Here is a 20703-nt window from a genome sequence, read left to right as displayed (position 1 = left end):
TACAGTAGCTTTTACAAAACCATTTAGAGAGTGTGAAAATCATCACACCAAAGTTTATTCTTGTAACTGTGTTTTGGCAGCGCCTCTTTACTTACCATTTTCAACATTTGCCAGTCGATGCAGAAGTGGTAACCACACTAGACACTGTGGTGGGGGATCAGACATGAGAGTATCCAAGAAAGTGTTTAATGTGACTTTTTTCTGCTCAAACAAGGAAACAAACATGAACAAAAAAAAAATCAGTAATTAGACATCTCAAAATTATTTTATCTTGTCTCTACAGAAACAATTGGGAATAAGTTTCAAACACTGCTTGCCTGTAGCCCTGATTTACTAAAAAGAACAAGTGATACTAGCAAAGCTTTTCCAGGCTATTTTTAGTCAGTACAATGATACAACTGATGACTAGAAGTCATTCTCACAAGGCTGGGTTGGAGACACTTAGCTCCCACTCACTTCCAGACTCTCTTCTAGAGTCACTTCCTGAAGATGCTTTGTGGTTAAGGGTGGTATTCAGCTCTGCATGCTCTCATCTGTTTTGAGTATCGTGTGACAAGTACAAGTGGATGTGGGCTATCACTGTGTGTGACCAATTTTCAAATGAAAAATCACTGCTGATGGTACTTGAAAAAAGAAAATGAGAGAAAATACTGGCAAGGGAGCACAAATTCGAAAGAAATATAGAATAAGGAGAGACCAACGCAGGCAATTTATTACTGTAATTTAAGAAACTTTGCTTGTCTAAGGAGCAAGGGCAACTAGTTATGGGTGAGTTCTGACTGTGGGATGTCAAGATTGCATATGCTCAGGGACTGCAACTGCTCCTGAACTCTTCATGCCTTTAAGCACTCAGATTGATGCCCCTTTAAATTTCAGAGAGATTTAAACTCTAAGATATCCCTGTTGATTTTAAAAATGCAATCTAGAGCCTTAAATTTCTTAGGTGTCTGGAAAAAGTAATCACAAATCCTAGTTCATTTGTTTTTTCAATCAGCAACTGAGTCTTCCTTAAATAAAATTTAAGATGCAAAATATCGAGCCCTGCTGAGAATATATGTAGACATATTTTACAGACATACATATTTAAGTAGTATCCCCATATCCAAAGGGATGGCTAAATTTTCATATCTGATTGCATAAGCTGCTGCTTTAACTTGCTAAAGAACTATGGTTACCCCATGAGGAAGCTAAGCAGCACTTATGCAGTGACATGTATCATCTCTGCATGTCGTGGAATTCTTTTCAGAGCTGAGATTTCCAGACGAAGTATCTGAGCTCCATTTATACACAATTACCACCAGGTGTAAATAAAACTGTTATTTCTCTTATTCAGTGAGCGATCAATGGAAAACATCTCACACTGCAACAGTCTCAGGGATGAAACACAGCAAGTATTTGGAAAGATATGAAAATATTTGTCCATAGGAGAAAATACCTCAGGCTACTGTGAGAATGGGCTTGATTCTTTAATGAACAGAAATAGCCAGAATATTAGCTCTAAATCTCACTGGAGTACCACCTTTCCCCACAACAACTGCAGTGTGAAAGTCCAGTCAAACACTACCACCTGCTTGTTGTATGAATTATCTTCCCGGCCATGGAGAGCAGATAAGCAGTTCCCAAAAAGCTATCCTATGCTGTAAGCATCAGCTCAGAGAAAAGGATCTCTCTTTTGGAGATGTGGATTTCTTTTTCTGCTGTGGATGCTTGGCACAGCTTTGCTGACCAATGCTGCCAGCAAATATCTCTGTTGTCTGCAGCAGAACTTGAGAGCACAGGGAAAAAAAGGTGTAAGGAAGCCCAGGAAAAGAAGGGACCTCCGGTGCCCCATCCTGCAGAGCTCAGTAGCTTTAGATCTTCCCTCTGCTCTTGAAGGGATACACACAACCAGTCTAACAAGCAAATAGATAAGGAGACAAGAAAAGCTCTTCCACAATGCAGTGGGCTTTTGAAAGCTGCTATAACTTTAAAATCTGATTGGCACCAAATAAAGCAACTTAGCTTCCATGACAGCTTTATGGCCAAACTGCTCTTGTGATCACTGATTTTATGGATTAGAGAAAAAAGTAGTGTCCCTGAAAAGGACACTGTCAGAGCAATTTCCATACATTTTCCTCCTGCAATTTTCTTTCAGCTGCTGGGAAAGCTTAAACCAAAAGCTGTTTTCTAAATATAAACTACACACAGATGGAGTCTAGGTTTGTGGAATAACACTTAGACAAGTGCTAAGAAAATGAAGTTAGCGTCTATCTTTTTAGTTTGGGATATTTTTTTTAAAAAGTGGTTTTTACAATGATAACAATACTGTTTATAACATCAATCCTACCTATGGGGGAAGTGGTGATGATAAAACTTCTTTTTGAGCCACAGATTTGTATTCTGAAACATTAAGTCACTTGCTCCAGTATTTCTGCCCCACAAATTTGCTGATGAGGAAACACTGTTGTTTCTACTTTGAACAGACATTCAATCTAGCAGTAGCTCACAGGCAGAGGAAAATACGTGGTGGGATCAAGCAAACCAGTAGAATTGGAAATAATAAAATATTTCTGCAAAAAAAAAATCCTTTCAGATGTAAACTGAATGGATTTGACACCATGACCAGATAATTCTCAGAATTTTTTATTTCCCTGAAATTGAAGAATCTCTAGACATCAGGGGGATGAAAGGCTTCTGCTAAGCAAAAGTGACCCATTGTGAGAATGAGTGAGAGTGCCAAACCTATTCCAAGCTATCAACTTCTGATAATGCTATATGCAATATAAGAGAGATAAAGAATGACTTGTGTGTGACTAAGACTGTAAATACCATTTATCATGGTGTCATAAAGATCTGAATTTCATTTCAAAACTCTGGTTCATCCCTAGTGAGGATGTAATGAGAACTACATAAAGTCAATTTAAGTGAAATATCAGACTAGATTTACAAGAGTACTTGGCTGCCTCCAGATGCAAAACAGCAGCTTTGTAAACCTGCTGTGTACTTACATCAGTCAGAGACTTAACTCTTGTTAGCTCTAAGTGGAGCTTGTAAACAAGCCATGTAATTTTTTGAAGATTGAAGATGTTGCTGCTTGAAGATGTTGCTTCTAAAGATACCTTAATGCGTCTGGTCTACTCAGCTGGATGCAATCTCAAAGCAAGTGCCATTTTTGATGGCTACTGAGATAAAAAATGAGGCCTGGATTAGATTTTTTCAGGAAAAGAAATTCCTTTTTTCATCCATAATAACAGCATGACCAACATGCAAAGCTTGAATACCCTGTTCCCATGCATTATTTTAACACAAAACTTTCAGAAGTCACTTCACCACATAAATTCTTCAACATAAGATGAAATGCTGTTTTAAGTCTCCCTCTGTGAAACAAGACTAGTCTCACATATGCAAACATTACCATTTAAAATGAATTGGGAGATGACTCAATAAATGAATTTCAACATCTCCTTTCGGCTGACTGGAGTGCCTATTGATTAGTGATGAAACTGAGAGAATACTAAAAATGAGACTCCATTTTGCATGAAAATTACACTATTCCTGCTCCATTGAACTTACTTGTTCAACAGTATTCAGTTAGCAAATGAAAGGATAAAGAGAAGGAAAACACAACTTCATTTCTAACATTGTCCCAGTTTCAGCATATTCCCTTACTACATATTTATGGAATTATACAGTGTGATGTGTGGCAAGAACCAGAGGAATTCTCTCTTTCTCCAGTGCAGAAGTGGACAACCAGCCACAATTATGGAAGCTTCTGAAGGGCTATGGATTAGCCGAAGCCAGTGCTGTACTCAGTGTACCCATGGAGTCTTCTGAGTTGCAAAAAAATCTTGTATTTTCTTCAGGATAAATTCATTGCTTTCCTGACCCTATCTCACTGGTGTTATTGGTAAGAGACTAAGGATTTTCTAATACATACTGATTCCCATTTACAAAAAAGTTTTGAGGTGATTTTCTTCTTACTCCTTTTTTATTTTTGTAATTTTTTATGTCTATCACTGGGAAAACCTGAAGTTTGATTTTTTTGGTGGAACTTCAGCAGAAGTTAGTATTCTGTATGCTTATACCAACACCAACTAAGTGGGGTGGAGGTCTGCATGTCTTGGGGTATAAATATATATAGTACCTAAAGGTATATATGTAATTAGTGCTTAAATTAGGAAGTTCCCTAATTTAGGAATGCGTAAGTCAAGATCTTGCTCTGAATAATTTTTTGACTAAGCCTCTCTCTTCATGGTTATATGGGGAACCTATGGAGACCAGCTTCCTTTTGAAGGCACCAAACCCAGAAATCAGCGGAGTGGACCTTCCCCTCATCCAGCCCTGTGTTTCCTGGGCAAATATGCACTTATGTGTAAGACAGGAAGAGTCTTGGCCTGCTCAGAAGGGTGATTGAGATCCTGCATCTCTTCATTTACCTGCTGTGAGAAACAGGATTTTGCTGACTGCTCAGTGTACCCAAAGGAAGGCCCCTCGAAGACAGCGGTGGGCAGCTTGAGAACCTCGCGCAGGAACATGTCGTACCTGCCATAAACCATCACCCCGCTGGAGTCAGAAATCATGGAGAAAATATCTGAGGGGGGAAAGAGAAGGAAAGATCACAGCAGCTTCAGTGTGAGCTACAGATTAGCTCTGAGATCAGTATCATCTGATTTGAAAGAGAAGTAGCAAACCTGTTTGGCTTATGGAAACCTCCACTATTACTGCACCTTTATTTCCGACCTCTTTTAATAGAAAACAAGAAGAATTATTTGCATATTAAGAACCAGCTGATTTTAACACTAAAATATTCCTGATTTGTTTTTCTTTGTGTGTGGTCATTTTTAAGCAAAGCCTGATGCATGGCATGAGGCAGTAATTTAATCAGATAAGAAGGCTCTGATTTGACAGGATACGCTACATCAGCTCTTTGCCTGCTGCCAGTTTACCATGTCAAATCAAAATCTTGACAATGGGTTCATTAAGTCAGTTATTATTGTCTTGGACAGGAAACACAAAGCAATGAAGGTCTTGCCAATGAGTTATTTTTCATTCTTCCCTCCTTCTTATGCATAAAAATATCACACTTTTATTATTGCAGTGATGTCAGTTTGTCAGCCCTTACTTCTCCGTTTGTTTAAAATTATTCTCTGCTTAGCAGGAGATCTCTGACTAAGGAACATTTATTGTTTTTCAGGCTGTCATGTCAGCTGCTTCATTTCCAGGAACCTGGAAGGGAAATTCTGACAACAGGACTCCGGGACTGCTGACCCAAAAAAATCATCATTGTACTTCAGCCCTCCACTGGATGGACCCAGATCCTATTCTTTAAGCAGCTTAGAGAACAAATGACGCTCAATTTATACTTTATAATTTATAACTTCAGCTCAGTTTGTATTTGAATTTCTACACAGAAATAATACATTAAAAAATGGTACCAAATCTGGAAGACTAAATCAGCACTTGGAATTTCTACTTGTCTACTGTAAACAACTGTAATTTGTAAACTCAGTTTTCTTGGGCTCAGGTAGAAGGCTCAGTGGAAACTGAAGATTTTTGGTCAAAAAGTCTGGAAAATGGTCTTCTGGACCTGACATTATACGCCTATAGAGAAAGACTTCCGTTGCAGCAACAAGTAAAGTATGCTGATGGGGAACTGAGAATAAATCCTACAAAATGAGAATCTGTTCACCAAAATACATGGCATAAGAATCCCCTATGGAAGAAAATATGAATAGTACATAAATATATTGATCTTCTACATGTGAAAAGACATAGATGTTGCTAAAAAATAATCAGAAGAAATGGTTATGCTTCAGAAGAAAATTATGCTTCATGATGTTGAGGCACTTATTTGTATTCCAAGTTCGATAACCCCAATGGAAAAAAAAAAAAAATTCACCAATAAGAACCTCAATGTATGCAATTTGTCCTTAAAAACCTCAGTGTGAAGTTCAACCAAACATTTAGTGGGATTTACTTAGAGATATACATAGGGCAACTCCCAAACCCAGCCAAGAAAGCATAGTTTATCCTAATTCCCTCTTTTCTACTTGTACTGTTAATTCTCCAACAGTAACAATTTTTAACAGGTAAAACATATCACTTACATCTTAATTTGTCCATGATTTTTCCTCCACAAAGAGTTGCCAAGGCCATTTTGACAGCAAAAACGGAAATTTTACCATGTCCTTCCCTGTTCAAAAGTAGAAAATAGTCATATTTTACATGTCCATTTTATGAGAATCTATTCAATTAAAATGCATATTTATGACATCACTTACTGTAATGCACAATATATATGTGGATTGACATACAGAGAAATAAGTCCTTTAAAAAGAAGGTTTGTGGGAACACACATCAGGACAACACTCTGTAAAGATCTCAGAGCAGATTTATTATGTATATGAAGCTCAGTATTAAACTGTTTATCTCATTATACACTACAGTGATAATTATTACTGCTATCTGTGATACAGTAGCACTGGGAGACACCTATCACACTCATAGCTTCCCTATCCCAAGTGCTTTGGGAATTTTTTGGACCTAGAAGATTTCAAGTAAGTGAAAAAATCAGCATTGGGAACAAAAGTGAAAAAGCACACAGGGCTCACATCATTGCATAAACTTCATCTGTACCTGTCAGTAGGTCCTGACAATTGCATTTTAGAAGTTACACCTGACCGCCAGGAACCTTGAAGAAGAACTTTGCCGAAAAATGGGAAACATGCCTGCATCCAGAATGAGTGAAGGACATATGTTGTGATATGGGGAAGAGTTTTGTCCCTGGTTTGTTCAACAGGAGGCTATACCTGGCTCTCTACTTTCAATTTACAATGCATAAATGCTAATAAATCCCAAATTCAACCAAGAGTTTGTCCTGGGGCAAAAAGGCACATTGCCAGCTCTTCCCTCAACTGTCTTGAAGCATGCAATGGCTTAACTTTATTATTCCTCCCACTATCCTCATTCTCCTTTTACAACCATGATGGTCCCCAATGATCACCTGCCATCACAGAAAACCTGGTTTATTTGAGCTAGATAAGTAAAACATGACCTCAGACATTGCATGGCACACTTAGCCCCTAAAACACCTATCAGCCCCAGTTAAATGTTCAGCCCCAGTTAAGTGTTCAGCCCCAGTTAAGTGTTCAGCCCCTTTCCAAAGATGAGAATGCTCTCCTAAATTCATCTGCTTCTTAGTGTTAATCTCTCAAGATCCAAACGGTAAAATGTGGTTTTTCTTGGAATTTTTTGAATCTTACTGTAAGGCACTCGGAGTTCAGAGTTGCACAGGAGCAACTTCAATCCATCATCCAAACCCCTTGGCTTTACTTCACAGCTTCCCACATGAATTAATGGTGTTAATTAATGACATCAATGAGGACATGTCACCAGGCTTTAAAAAAAGAGACAACCAATATTTGTGAGATTAGCAAAATGGCAGCTATGTTTCCTTCTAAATTCTGACAGGATTAATGATGTGACTAGATAATGAAGTTTTGTGTCAGTTTTCTGGAAATGGAGTTTCTGTGATCTTCAGTCCACTGTACCAGAGAACACAATGTTTATAAGGGATTTCCTGTTTCATGTACATAATCATGTGCTACCTAAGATGGTCTAACTGCACTGGCAACAGTAGTACATAGAAATTTAGATCTTCATCAATATTTCTAAAATTACTCTGTTCATTGTCACTCACAATTTTAAGGAAGAAAATTGCATCTGATCAGAACTAAAAGATGAACTGATTCTGGAAGGACACAGAGCCTGTGACTGTGCCTCTTTCTCTGCTAATCCCACACCAGACTAATGCAGTAACACATACATGTAAAACAGACATGAATGGTATACTCACATCTGTACATTGATGCATGCTACATGCTTCACTGCTACTTTCATTAAATCACTCAGATTTCAGAAAATGAGTCAGTTCCCTAAGCTTGACTGGCTAATAATCTTTAAAGTTCATTGAATTAGATTTAGTTCTATGTCAGTGTAACCCATAATTCTAAACAGAAATTCTAATTATACTTTTCACTCATTTAAAATTCTGCTTTTTGCCAGACAATCAACTAGAAATACAAGCAAAACCTAACAAATTCACTATGTCAGTGTTTAAGAAATAAATATTTACTGTATTCTTTAATGCTGACTTTTGTGCACACTTTTTCATTACATGAGTTCGCTTTGACTGGCTTCAGAAGATAAAAATCACAGCATAGGAAATTTCAGGCTTCTCTATTCCATTCCTTGTTGACTGGATTCTGATTTGTGTAAACCAGACTTAGCACTGTTACAGCTGTATTCTTTTTGTGCATGCTGCCCTTTAGACCCTTAGGAATTTTTCTGTACTGTTTCATCATGAGGTTTCCATCTGCCTTTAAAAGAGCTGTTATATTAAAAAAACAAAAAAGCTAAGTAGAAGCAATGGCATTATTAAGAAGCAATGGAAGATTTAGAGATTAAAAAATGTGGAAGCGCTTCAGATTTAGATTATTTTTCCCAGGAGGTTTAGTTATACTTACTACCAGGATTATATTTTTGCATGGCAGACACATATCAACTTGGCTTCAGCCTTCCACCCTAGAGCCATTGGCTTTTCCCATACTCAAATGGTTATGGAAGAGAGGAACAGAAAAAGAAAATATATCATTTATCTCTTCAATCTCTCCATTTGAGTTGATTTGTTTTGACACTGTATTGTCTATCGGTCATTTGTATTCCTAAAAGCATCACAAGAGCCAATGTAAACCCAATTTGCCCTCCAAATATATATGTCTGTGTGTGTTTGTGTGTGTGTGTGTGTGGGTGTGTGTGTGTGAGTGCACACACACACATGCATATTTAAATGTATATGACTGATGAATAGACAGGGTAATGGGGTCTAAGACTGGCCAATATCATTTGGATATCCAGAAGTGCCCTAAGCTGTGTCTAAGCACCACAGACGACCCTGACTGGCAGCACTGGGGCCTCACAGGGTTTGCTGTGCAAAAGCAAAAGCTGAAGCAGTGGCTCATAGCAGCAGGGAGAAGTCACCACTCCCTGAAAACAGCTTTGGGCTGGCTAATGCAAAGAGAAATAAATTTTACTAGTGGAAACAGGAGAGGACAGCAAATATTTTGATTTTATATTGCACCTCTCTTACTGAGGTTACTCTTCAGCAAGAAGCATAAATGATGTCTAAAGCAAACCCTGAAGCTGATGTGCACTTAACAACAATAGAGGATGGAGAACTTAGGAAAGGGAATGATGGCCAGGGTTGAAGGTTACCTCCCACTGGGGTGAGGAAAAAAGGGCAAAAAATTATACATGCTTTTAGACACTAGAGCAGAGAAGAAGGTTTCCTCTTTCACTGCATAGCTGCAGAGAGAGACAGCCTGTCCCCAGAGCAAGGAAACCCCACAGACTGACTCACAAAATCCACAGACTATACAAGGCTGAGTCCAGCTCCAGGACCTGATTTTGCCTATTGGGTTACCAAGGAGAGTGGTACCAAATAAATGACACTGTCATTTGTCAGGATCTCTAGCAACACCCAAACTGAGACAGCCAGAGGATGGGGAAAGCCATCAAGAAACAGAATCACATCTTTAGAAACAGCAAATGTGTTCCATGAAAAGGACATTGAGAAAATACCATTTTTCTCACCAATGAGGCTTAAGTGGTGCTCCCTCAATACTTTAAGGTATCTTTTGCAAAGGTAAGAAAAGTTCTTGAGTTATTGGTTACTACCCACTGTAATCAAGGCAGTCAATTCTGAAATGTCAGAGGCTGTAATTACAAATTCCCATTTTCAAAACAAGGTTTTAGAGATGAAATTTTATTGACATTTAGCAAGATTCTTTCATGTAGGACAGCAAAGGCATACTGTCCAAATCTCTGAAATGCATTTTTTTTTGCTGGACTTCCTCTGTCAATGCCTCTGTGGCATTCAATGAGTAGCAAAGGTGGAGAAGAGAGGGAATTAAACACTTTACTGCTCTAAACAGATGAATGAGCAAGAAGCTGTATTTCCAAAATGGATATTGATCATCTTTATGTACTGAAATCAGTACAATACAAATGTTCATTTGATTAAACAAGGGCATGAAAACTTCCTAATTTCTCTGCAGAAGTCAAGTCTCCCCCCGAGCCAGGCAGGGTCTGTTTCATAGCCCAGGGCTCACAACTCCATTCATAGGATGGTGTACATTAAGGAACAGAGAAAATTCAGCTATTTTTTTAACAGTTAAACCTTCCAGCAAGAATAGCTGGAGATGATCTAGCACAGAATATTTCCCACTCTGTTTAAAAGGAGTTTTTTGGAGAACAAATGAATGAGGCTGACATTCCACCTTTCTGCCTAGGCTTTGACACCAGCCTGGAGTAATTTTTCAGAGAGGTTTGTACTCGTCAACTTTTTACATAGTACTTGGTGTGCCAGTGAAGGAAGTGTGCTATTGTTTCATAAAGCCAGTTAATCACCTTAGGCCTTGAAGCAAAAGCTCTTGCCTAATTTTAACCTGTGGTTAGAAACACAGATCAGACATGTTTCTGTCCAGATTATTTTAAAGCCTCATTCTGCTCACAGGTTTTGGCCTGTCAGGGTCATCTACCACATGCTGCTGACTTCCACACACTAATGATAAGTTAATTGAAGTATTTCTGTTTGAGAATTTTGAATTTGTTGGCTTGCAGTTCTATAAGGTTGTACTTTAGCTTACTTTTAGCAGCATAAAGGAACATCCCAATCAGTCTCACATGAAATTCTGTACACTATAATTTTCCCCCTCTTTTTCTCCTTTCAGGGTTCAGCAGCAGAGAAATATCTGTGACCCTAATGAATCCCCAAGGCCATTAAAAAGCCATAAAAAATGGGATGTAAGCTCAGCACCAGCAGTGGCTAAGTTGGCCCACATGCCATAGCAGCACACTGTGGTCCTTTTGTGTTTTGCTAGCCAAGTTTTAGCTGCAGAGAAGACATCTGTATTGTAGGCCTCAGGAAACACTCCTTGCCAGAGGGCAGAGAAATCTGCCAGGATTTCAGCAGGCTATGAAAGAAGGAAGAGGCTGTGTTTAAAGTTTGGATGATCTTCAGCCAGTACAGTACACAAAGAGGAACATATATATTAACTTGACCTAAATAAATGAGACAGTGGCAGGCTTATTAGACTTTAAAATATGAAATAACTTGTCCTTTGTGGTCCTTTCATATACGTTAGGTCGCAGACTTAATTTCTCCACTTTCTTTGGATCCCAAATGAGACAAAAAAAAAAAACTGCACCACCTTCTCTGGACCTGCAGCACCTTGCACTTGGCCTTGCTGAACCTCATGAAGAGATTTCCATGGGCCCTCTTCTCCAGCCTGCTGAGTCCCTCTGGACAGCCTGCAGAACATTGCTTCTCTCTGAACAAGAAAAGAACTTGCTCCTCCTTCCATAACTTCTACCTTTCAGAAGAGAATGACCTTTCTGCTGCACTGGAGGGGAGAGAAAGGAGCAACACGGGAAGCAGAGACAGCAGCCCTGGTTAGACTCCAGCAGCTCCCACACTGTCCCTGTGGCATGTAGAGCCACCTCCCCCCCTCTGCTTCCCAGAAACCAGGAAACCTGAACCACCAGTGGTTGTTAAACCAATATCCAACACAAAACTTCAATGATATGAGTCATACTCAAGTATAGGGAACGTTTTGAGAATCAGATGCTTAACTGGTAAGTCTTTATTTGTGACAGGTGTCTAGACTTCCACTACAGTACAGAGAGACCTAGCTGACACATATCTCCATGAATCTGAACTTAGGTACCTCAGGTTACACATGAACCTCATCTCATATGTTTGCTGTATTTAATATGGAGTGATAGCAGCTAGTCCCTGTCTCTGACATCAGAGCTGGGAGCCTCTTCCTAGGGATTCCTTGGGGGTCTGTGCCCTTCTGGGAAGTGCATCCCATGCACTACACTCAGGGGCAGCACAACAGACTGAGCTACTGCTTGACAAATGGAGTGAGGGTCACAGCTTCCTTACCCTGGGGAGCCGGATGGGAGCTCAGAAACAGCACATGAACTACAGCACATGGGATGTTTCCAGGGAAAGCAAACCCTTCCCCCTTAAAAACACCCTCTGATTCCCTCCAGGGGACTAAATTCCTCTACTCCATTATGCTGCAAGTAGCTGTGTTGTGTAGCTGAGATCTTTATCCCTTTACATTGAGCTACAAAACAAGCACAGTATCACAGGTCTTGCTTCCACAGACCAGGGTCTTTCCATATGTTTACCAGCCAGGAAGCAGTTTACTTGTGGCATGCAGCAATAAATGCATCTGGTCATTTCCAGCATCCTTTAGTATCCTCGTCACAGCCACAGTGGTATGAATTAAAATGCCTGTTTCTTCTTTTATTGCCCTTGAGGGGAGGAAAATATTCCTGAAGGCTATGATTTCACAATGGACTGGCTTTTCTTCCTCTCAGAGGGGCAGGAGGAGAGGTTGAGTGCAGCCTTCTCATGTGGAACACCTACTTTTTCTCCCCGTTGCCATAGCAACTGAGCCACTGGCTGGTCTGGCACTGAGAGGTGCTCAATGACACCCAGTACCAGGGCAGCGAGAGAGAGCACTGGGAAGAGAGAGGCGAAGCATCCTTGTTTTAATGTTTAATGGCCAGTGTTTTCTGCTGATGAATTTTCAAAAAATAAACCATAAAGTGACAACATCTGCACCTGTCAGCCTTAACCACTGTTCTCCAATAACTCAGTTCTGAGGACTGCAAATATTGCAGTACAGGTTGCCAAGTATGTATTCAGAAATTGCAATAGATATACACAGAATACTCATTAATGTAAGTGGTTTTCTCTATCTAAAACTTGTTCTTTTTGTAATATGAGTCCCATGCAGTAATAAACAATGTGAATTTCATCACCTCCAGGTCTTTAATCCTATTTCTGTCATGGTCTCAAAATCATGCTGCACTGGCATGAGCCAGAAAAAAAAATTGCTTACAGCTGCAAGAACTTGCAGGGAAATGAGGTCTTTCAAAATAATGAGCTATTAACCCATGGCACTGATGCAGAGGCATTGCAGTGGTGTCAGCCACTGGTGTGTCAATAAACAACAAGCCAAATTAGGAGCGCATGTGAATTTGTTTCTGTAGATAATTCTTCTTTGATATAAACTGGAACAAGTCTGAGTAGCTGGATGAAAACACAGTTGTGCTGAATTTGGCTCGAAAGAAAGGAAAGCAGAGGCCCTTAATTTAGGTTATCTCCCTAGTTAGCACTATTCACATGCTCATTATTTGGGACAGAATTGAGCCTGCTCAATTGATTTCGAGAGATATTTCTGGAGGAAGTCAAAGCCTTCCAGCAGCTGGGAGGGGCGGAGGAAAGGCAGACTCACGGATCAAAGGCCGCTAGCAGGAAGTTGAGCAGCAGGCTGATGGACTGCTCCACGTTGATCTGGTGGGTGGTGGGCATCCGTTTGTTGAGCTGGTAGAAGATGGTTGAGATCACAGCCTCCAGGCGAGACACGTTCAGTTCGATGCTGGGGTCCAGGTTGTTCAGGGCATTCTCCCGCAAGGCTTCGATCACATTCCAGATGTCCACCAGGTGCACTAGGGGACAGGACAGAAAGACTCAGATGGGGAAACACACTCCTGAAAGGAGAACAAGAGTCACCTCCTCCCACGAGGTGGGGAATAACACAACCATGCACAACATGCCTCATGAATAATTAAAGGAATTAATATACACCGTATATTGAATCTGGTGGAGGAATGAGCAAATAAAATTCAAATCCGTTAATAAGCAAACAATATACTGATATTACTAGTTGTAATGAATACAACCTCAGCTTGGGAAATCATTCTTCATTGTATAAAGTATTCAAATAGAAGTCTGTATTTCATAGAAATCACTGAAAGGTAAACATATGCTAATTGTTTTTCTGAACCATGCCTTTATGAATCCCCATTCAGAAATTACTCTTAGATATTAATTTGCATAGCAGATGGGCTTTTCAGAAGATCCTACGAATACTAAGTGCTTATCACATACTGATATTTTGAAAATTCTTTTCAGCAATTTGTATGGAAAGCAAAATATTTTACAGAAACAGAATTGTAATTGAGTCAGGGTACATTTAAACAAATAACACATAATGAAGTGACCAAAAAGTCATATTTTACGTCTTCTAAATATATTTGCCAAAATTATTTGTTAAATCTCTCTCTTTGATGAAGTCCTGGTCTAAGCTGAATTTGATGGGGCCTGTTTTTACCTACAAGGACAGCTTAAAGGACAATCTCTGCTCACCCATCACATTGTACCCAAACAGAAATCTTGTTTGCAGAGCACTGTTATTGTGGCAGTATGATTGGCTTGTCGTGAATTGCCATTTCCAGAAGAGGTGAACTGTGCCAAAAATAAAGAAACCCCTACAGTAATTTAAAAACGGGATTTAGTTCAAATCTGAACTCAAAGGTTCATCCCTCTATCTTACTATTACCTACTGTCCTACTAAAGTGTCAATAAAAAACAAATTAGGAGGCTCAGGGGGCAAATTCTCTTTTTTTCACCAGACAAACTACTGCACAGTTCTCATTACACAGCATGGTGATATGTCTTATGATGTATCAAAAGCCACCTCCTGTATGTGGAAGGAGATCCATGTTTTTGTGGATAGAGAAACTTAATTATAATCCTCCTCGTTATATTTTTATTTGATTGGTTTGCAGGTGCTGTCTCAGACTGCAATGTGACATGAGGGTCTGATGGCAGGGAAGTGTAAGCTGATAGTAGATGGATAATGAAACAAGATACAGTCATTTTACTTAGTCTAGATTTTTGCCCTATGATTGGGTTTCCCTTCTTTTGCCTCAGGAATAAATAGCCTCCAACACCCTGCTAGCACATGCGTGAGCCCAAACAGGAAGATACTCCATACAGATAAGTGGTAACAGTAGCAGCAATTACTTTAGGTACTAGACAAGGCACTTTTCCACTTCTTGCTGCTCCCTAGCAAGTAACTGTGAAAACCTACAAGATACAATTCCATTGTTACACCAAAGTATTTGTTTTATCTTTGTAGTAAAAGAAAACATCTACAGGCAAACTTATATGCTGGCAGGTTGTCTTCAAAATGTTACCGTGAATTAAGCTGATGTTTGCACGGCCAGGTTTTAGCAGCTGGGGGCTACTGTGGGGTGGCTTCTGTGAGAAGCTGCCAGAAGTTTCCCCATGCTTGGCAGAGCCAGTGTCAGCTGGCTCCAGGATGGACCCACTGCTGGCCAACTCTGCACCATCCAAGTCTGCACCATCCAGAAATAGTGGTAATGCCTCTGGGATAGCATATATAGCAAGAATTTAAAAAAAGGGTTTTTCACAGTTGTAATTAATGCCAAAGAATAGCAGGGTGAGAATATGTGAGAACAACACCTCTGCAGACACTAAGGTCAGTGGAGAAGAAGAGGGAGGAGGTGCTCCAGGCACCAGAGGTGAGGTTCCCCTGCAGCCCATGGTGCAGACCACAGTGATGCAGCTGTGCCCCTGCAGCCCACGGACATCCAGGGGGATGCAGAGATCCACCTGCAGCCCATGGAGCATCCCAGAGCCCAGAGCTCAGAGCAGGTGGGTGCCTGAGAGGAAGCTGTGAGCCTGTGGGAGTCCTGTGCTGGAGAGGGGTCCTGGCAGGGATCTGCAAACCTATGGAGAGAGGAACCCACGATGGAGCAGCGTCCTCATAGGACTTGTGATTCTGCATGCTGGAGCAGCCTGTCCTTGAAGGACTGCATACCAGGAAAGAGTGACCCAGTGCAGCAGTTTGTGGAGCAATGTTGTCCACAGGATGAAGAAGTTAATGGAGAACTGTCTCCTGTGGGAGAAATCCTAGGCTGGAGCAGGGGAAGGACTTCTCTCCCTGAGCAGCAGCAGAGTCAACCTCTAATGAGCTGCCCTAATCCCCCTTCTCTGTCTGCCTGTGCCACTGAGGTGGAGGAGGCAGAACTTGTGAAGGAGGAAGGGTGGGGGAAAGATATTTTTAAGGTCTTATTTTACTTCTCATTATCCTGCTCTGATTTTGTTAGTAATAAATTCAATTCATATCTCTAATTAGAATCTGTTTTGCCTGTGATGTTATTTGGTGGGTGATCTCTCTCTGTCCTTATCTCAACCCTTTGTTATATTTTCTCCCCCTTGACCAGCTGCAGAGGGAGTGATGTAGATGCTTTGGTGGGTGTCTGGCATAAAACCAGAGTCAACCCACTACAGCTGGGTGGGTGGAGTACACAACCTCTGAACTCTTCTGTTTGTTTTCTGGCTGGTGGAAGAGCAACTTCCCCATAAAAAGTCTGGCATGGGTCTCAGATCCTTTTAATGCAGTCATTCCCATTCCCACTCAATCATTTTTCACTGTCACAGAGGTAATCTGGATAAATGGAAGATGAACAATCTCCAGGAAGACACCTGGCACGTAATAAATGATCCTTTCTGGGCAGCTTCTCCACATGGCTCAGAGGCCTGAGGATGGAGGAAGTAATCAGAAATCAGGCCATTGTCTGCTCCAGGAGAGAGGGGTTAATGAGCATTCCACCACATAAGGCAGCCAAGGAAAGTACCAGAAATACAGAGCAACATGCCAGAAAATGCAGGAACAGGCTGGACCATGTGAATGTATTTTGTGGTGGCATTAAGAGGGAAGGACAGGCAGAAAGTGAATGGTGAAGTGGGATTGTTTCCCTCAAGGTCCATAGCCATGCAGGCTGCTGCTGGCCATGGGGGCTGTCTCTGGTCATTCAGACCAAGCAGATGAAAAAGGTCCTTCCACCAGCAGTTTCACCAAGTTGGCTTCTGGCTATGTGTGCAAATCATCAAACATGAACTACAGAAAGATAACAATGTGAGAAATTACCAGGCACAACAAATTGCAAAAGAAAGAGTAATGCCATATGCAGATGCTCACCTTGACTTGAGGCTACGCTAACAAGAGAGCAATCCAAGAAACAGGACAAACGGGTACCAGCACTACAGACCAAGGCAGAAATTACTAGGACAACCTTATTATAAATACTGAATAAGGATGTAAAATCAGCAACATTGGAGCTGGTGGGAAAAGAATAAACAGGGACAGGCTGTTTATCTCAGAGTGCATGAGTGTGGTAGCAGAAAAAAGCATGAGACTGGAAAAGGGCAATTTGAAGGGCAGCAAGTCATATCATCAGAACCGCTGGGATACCTTTCAAGCAGCCTGTGCAGGAACAGTTTTGACTATACATGTTGACTTCTGCAGTCATTGGAAACTGTGATGGGTTCCCAAACCTCGATATAAGGTTACCCAGGGCAGAAGAACCACATACCCAAACTCCCTAACAGTGAGAATTTCATGCTGTAATTAAACTTTAATTGCTGTAGCCTAGTACTGGGAAATTCTTGAATATGGAGGAAAAAAGCTGGCACTATGAATAAGGCTGAAATGGGGGTTGGTGTCTTTATTCTTCACATGATCTAGTATGGATACTGTGTGGCTGTCAGATTTTAATGTGGGGTTTTTTGTTGTTTTGTTTTCCTACTGATATTATATTTCTCATAACATAGTCATATCCAGAGTTAATTTTGATGATAGTCTTGGGATAGAAAATGTCCAGAGGCTAACAGAAGTGGGACTAATAACATCAGTATACTAAACACATCTGAGGGAAAATGACTCATTTTATTGTTAACTCTAACCTGAAAGGCTCATAAGCTCTCCTTATGTTCATTGGTATGCCAGAAAGGTAGGGCACAAGACTAAGAAAATGACTTATTGGAAATTACAGAGCTGTAAGAGTTCCCTACCCACTATGAAATATTAGTCTCAAGAAACTGCTGTGTATTTGTGCTATAAATAATTTTACTCGGGCTTTTCTTCTTTTCTCCAGAAACACTTTGGTTCCACTTGAAGCTGAATAAACAACAATCATACTGCACTATTTCATTTTGCATTTTATTAATTAATTGTACATACATCTAAGAGGCTGGAAAGCAATATTTCCTGGAGGAGGAGATGGAAGATGGACATGAGCTACACATTTAACAAGAACTACTGATTTTGAAAATACCTGCTCAAATGTCTAGCTCAAAATCACAAGGATATTTTGTTAGGCTGCTGTACGGATGACTGAAGTCTCTGACCTTTACTCAAGTCAGTTGTCATGGACAAGAATCATGCAGCTAAATTAAATGCAAAAAACTAAGTGTCTACTGTTGACTGGTGACCAAGGCTCTCTCTCATGTCAGTGAAAGAAAAAAGCACCTTAAAGCATCTGTTGGGAGACAGGTGGCATGAGCAGTGCTTTGAATCTGCTCATATTTCTTCACTGACTCCAGACAAAGCCTAAAGCACCATGTTTGCATGAGTCATGTAACCTCAGAGCTGGTGAAGTTAACTGAGTTGAATCCCACAGCTTCCTCCTTAAACATTAAGAAAAGATGTCTCTTCTAGTCTGACTACTACATGACCTAGAATAATTCAGATTTTATTGAAAATATGAATAATAAATACTTCAATCTGTATGAACAGCTACCAGATCCTGTCATAGTCACTACCTTTTACATTGCATAGCTTGACCTTGAGAAGATTACATTCAGGTGTAGTGCCCTACTGATCACCATGAATTCCATTATTTTTTAAGGTTACTCATACAGTAAGCAAACTTTTACATATTCTATCATGCTGCCAAGTCAAACTGTCAGTATTGGCAAAAGGGAAGTTAAACACAGGACTCTGCAAGCTCCACTCATTTGTACTAATAGAAATTGATGCCTATGGCTAATGTGGTATCTGTATTCTATTCAATGTAATAACAGAATGTCAACCTTGCAAACTTTGCATAAGCTTACATTCCTCATTTTCTCTTCTATCCATTTTCCATAATACCTGTTATGCTTATTTATTTATTTATCCATCCCTGAGACTGTTCTAATCTCACTGAAGAAGGCATATCTCCTTTGTTTGCACAACACGTAGTGCAATAAACCCCAAATCTGATTTCTACATGCTACATGATGCTAACAAGAAGAGTCTGCAGAGTAACAAAGCAGCATATAAATGCAGGAGAGCTTTCTCTCTCCTAAAATCTGCCTTGAATTCCCTCAAGAGACTAAAACTCCAGAAGTTTGTTTTTAACTTCTAATTACTGTTGCTGCTTTTGTTGCCTTGCCTACATTTCCCACTGAAAAGCGAATTATGCCTCAGCATGTAAAAGATGCCCCTATGGAAACGGATTTGGAAAACCAGAGAAATCTGTCAGTTGTTCTTTCAGTGCCAGCATATGATCACTATGCAGTAGGAGTAAAAGCTGCTTGTATCTAGTGCCTGTGTGACATAAGGTTATCAAAAATCATGAAGCCAAGCCAACATTCATGGACCCTTCAGAAAGGCCTCACACTCTGTAAACAACACAGCTACCCAGGTGTAGATCTCTCATTTTCCTGATGTCTGAAAAAACTGTAGAACATCTCCACAAGCAATTGCTAAACTGCGTTTCCCTTTAGATTTTCTGTTAAGTGATCTTTGAAGTCACGATCTTTGAAGCTAAGCTAAAGCTCTGCATTATTACATCCTCTGTGGCGAACACTGCCCCCTAATTTAGCTTTTTATGTCATTTTTGAACAGCATCATAGAAGGTTTCACATTTGAGCATGCTCAGTAACAGACAGTGATGAGTGAATGTAAATAAAGCTCAGTGTCTGGACAGAAGTGGGACAACACAGATGAGGAGCATTACAGATGGCTGCCATTCACTCCACAGCAATCATTACCAAAAATGCACTCTTTGAGGAGACCTGGACTGAACTGCAGAGAACTGAGATCAATGCATGAAAATACACTCCAAACAGCAAATGTTATTTCCTTCAATGGTTTTCTTCAGCTGTTAAGGCAACATTTGGAGAGTGCCTGTTGCCAGTGCACTGAGACAGAACTGATCAGTCTCTCCCTGCAGGATGCAAGAGGGATGAAGATGGCTGGCTCAGTTTGAAAGGAGCTTTGTATTTGCCTCACACCAAAAAGTTTTCAGATGCCTTCAAGTTTTACATCCTGCTCTTGTGCCTTTACCTGTTCAGAATGCCTCTTCCTTTTACATTTTACTACTTTTACAATGAAAGTGAGCAATTAGTAGTTACAGTGAAGAATTCCATCACCTACAACACTGTCAACAGGTCAATTTGTGGAAGAGATGTACCCTGGATATGTTCAGAGAAAACACAGCTTAGCAATCTTATCTTGCTTATTATACACATATATGTCAGTTTTACTGATCTTGAGCCTCCCTCTTTCCTTCAGACATTTTCTAGGCTCTTCACTCTTCATCTTTAAAAAAAAATGTACTTTTAATTTATTGTAACTAGTAACTTGAATTTATTTGCAGTAAATAATTTTCTGTTTGGTAGATACAGTATCTTAATAGGCAAAATGAGAGACAAGAGATGTACTGCATTTCTTTTTTTCAACTCAAAGCAAAGAAATTAATATTTACTTATGCAGTGAGAAATGAATTTTTCTCTCCATCATGCAATTTATAATTATGGAATGGCTCTGAGATATAGATAATCTTGGATATATCACTAATCTCAAAGGAGGCAGATTACTTCAAACATCAGCTGTCAAGAAATGATGTTGCCCTAAGCAAACATAAAAAAGAAAAAACTGCAGCAAAGTTTATCTTCTAAGTAGTAAAAAAAATTAAAAATTTAAAAACAGTCTGCATGCTTAAGCT

General features: G+C 40.0%; 1 protein-coding gene across 19 annotated transcripts in view; it reads right to left on the bottom strand.

Moving 5' to 3' along the window:
- Positions 1 to 20703, bottom strand: part of DTNA (dystrobrevin alpha) — a 226053-nt gene that overhangs the window by 56682 nt on the left and 148668 nt on the right. For all 19 annotated transcript variants that reach the window (XM_074550480.1, XM_074550452.1, XM_074550423.1 and 16 more), the window contains 4 exons: positions 13353 to 13566; positions 6087 to 6172; positions 4416 to 4570; positions 96 to 201 (listed from right to left, as the gene is read on the bottom strand). In XM_074550480.1, the coding sequence (XP_074406581.1) occupies positions 96 to 201; positions 4416 to 4570; positions 6087 to 6172; positions 13353 to 13566 (561 nt within the window). The remainder of the gene's footprint in view (positions 1 to 95; positions 202 to 4415; positions 4571 to 6086; positions 6173 to 13352; positions 13567 to 20703) is intronic.

This window comes from Zonotrichia albicollis, chromosome 1 (genome assembly GCF_047830755.1).
Source record: "Zonotrichia albicollis isolate bZonAlb1 chromosome 1, bZonAlb1.hap1, whole genome shotgun sequence".
Lineage (NCBI taxonomy): Eukaryota > Metazoa > Chordata > Aves > Passeriformes > Passerellidae > Zonotrichia > Zonotrichia albicollis.
Note: the sequence above shows the minus strand (reverse complement) of the source record. Positions and strands in the feature narration are given on the sequence as shown.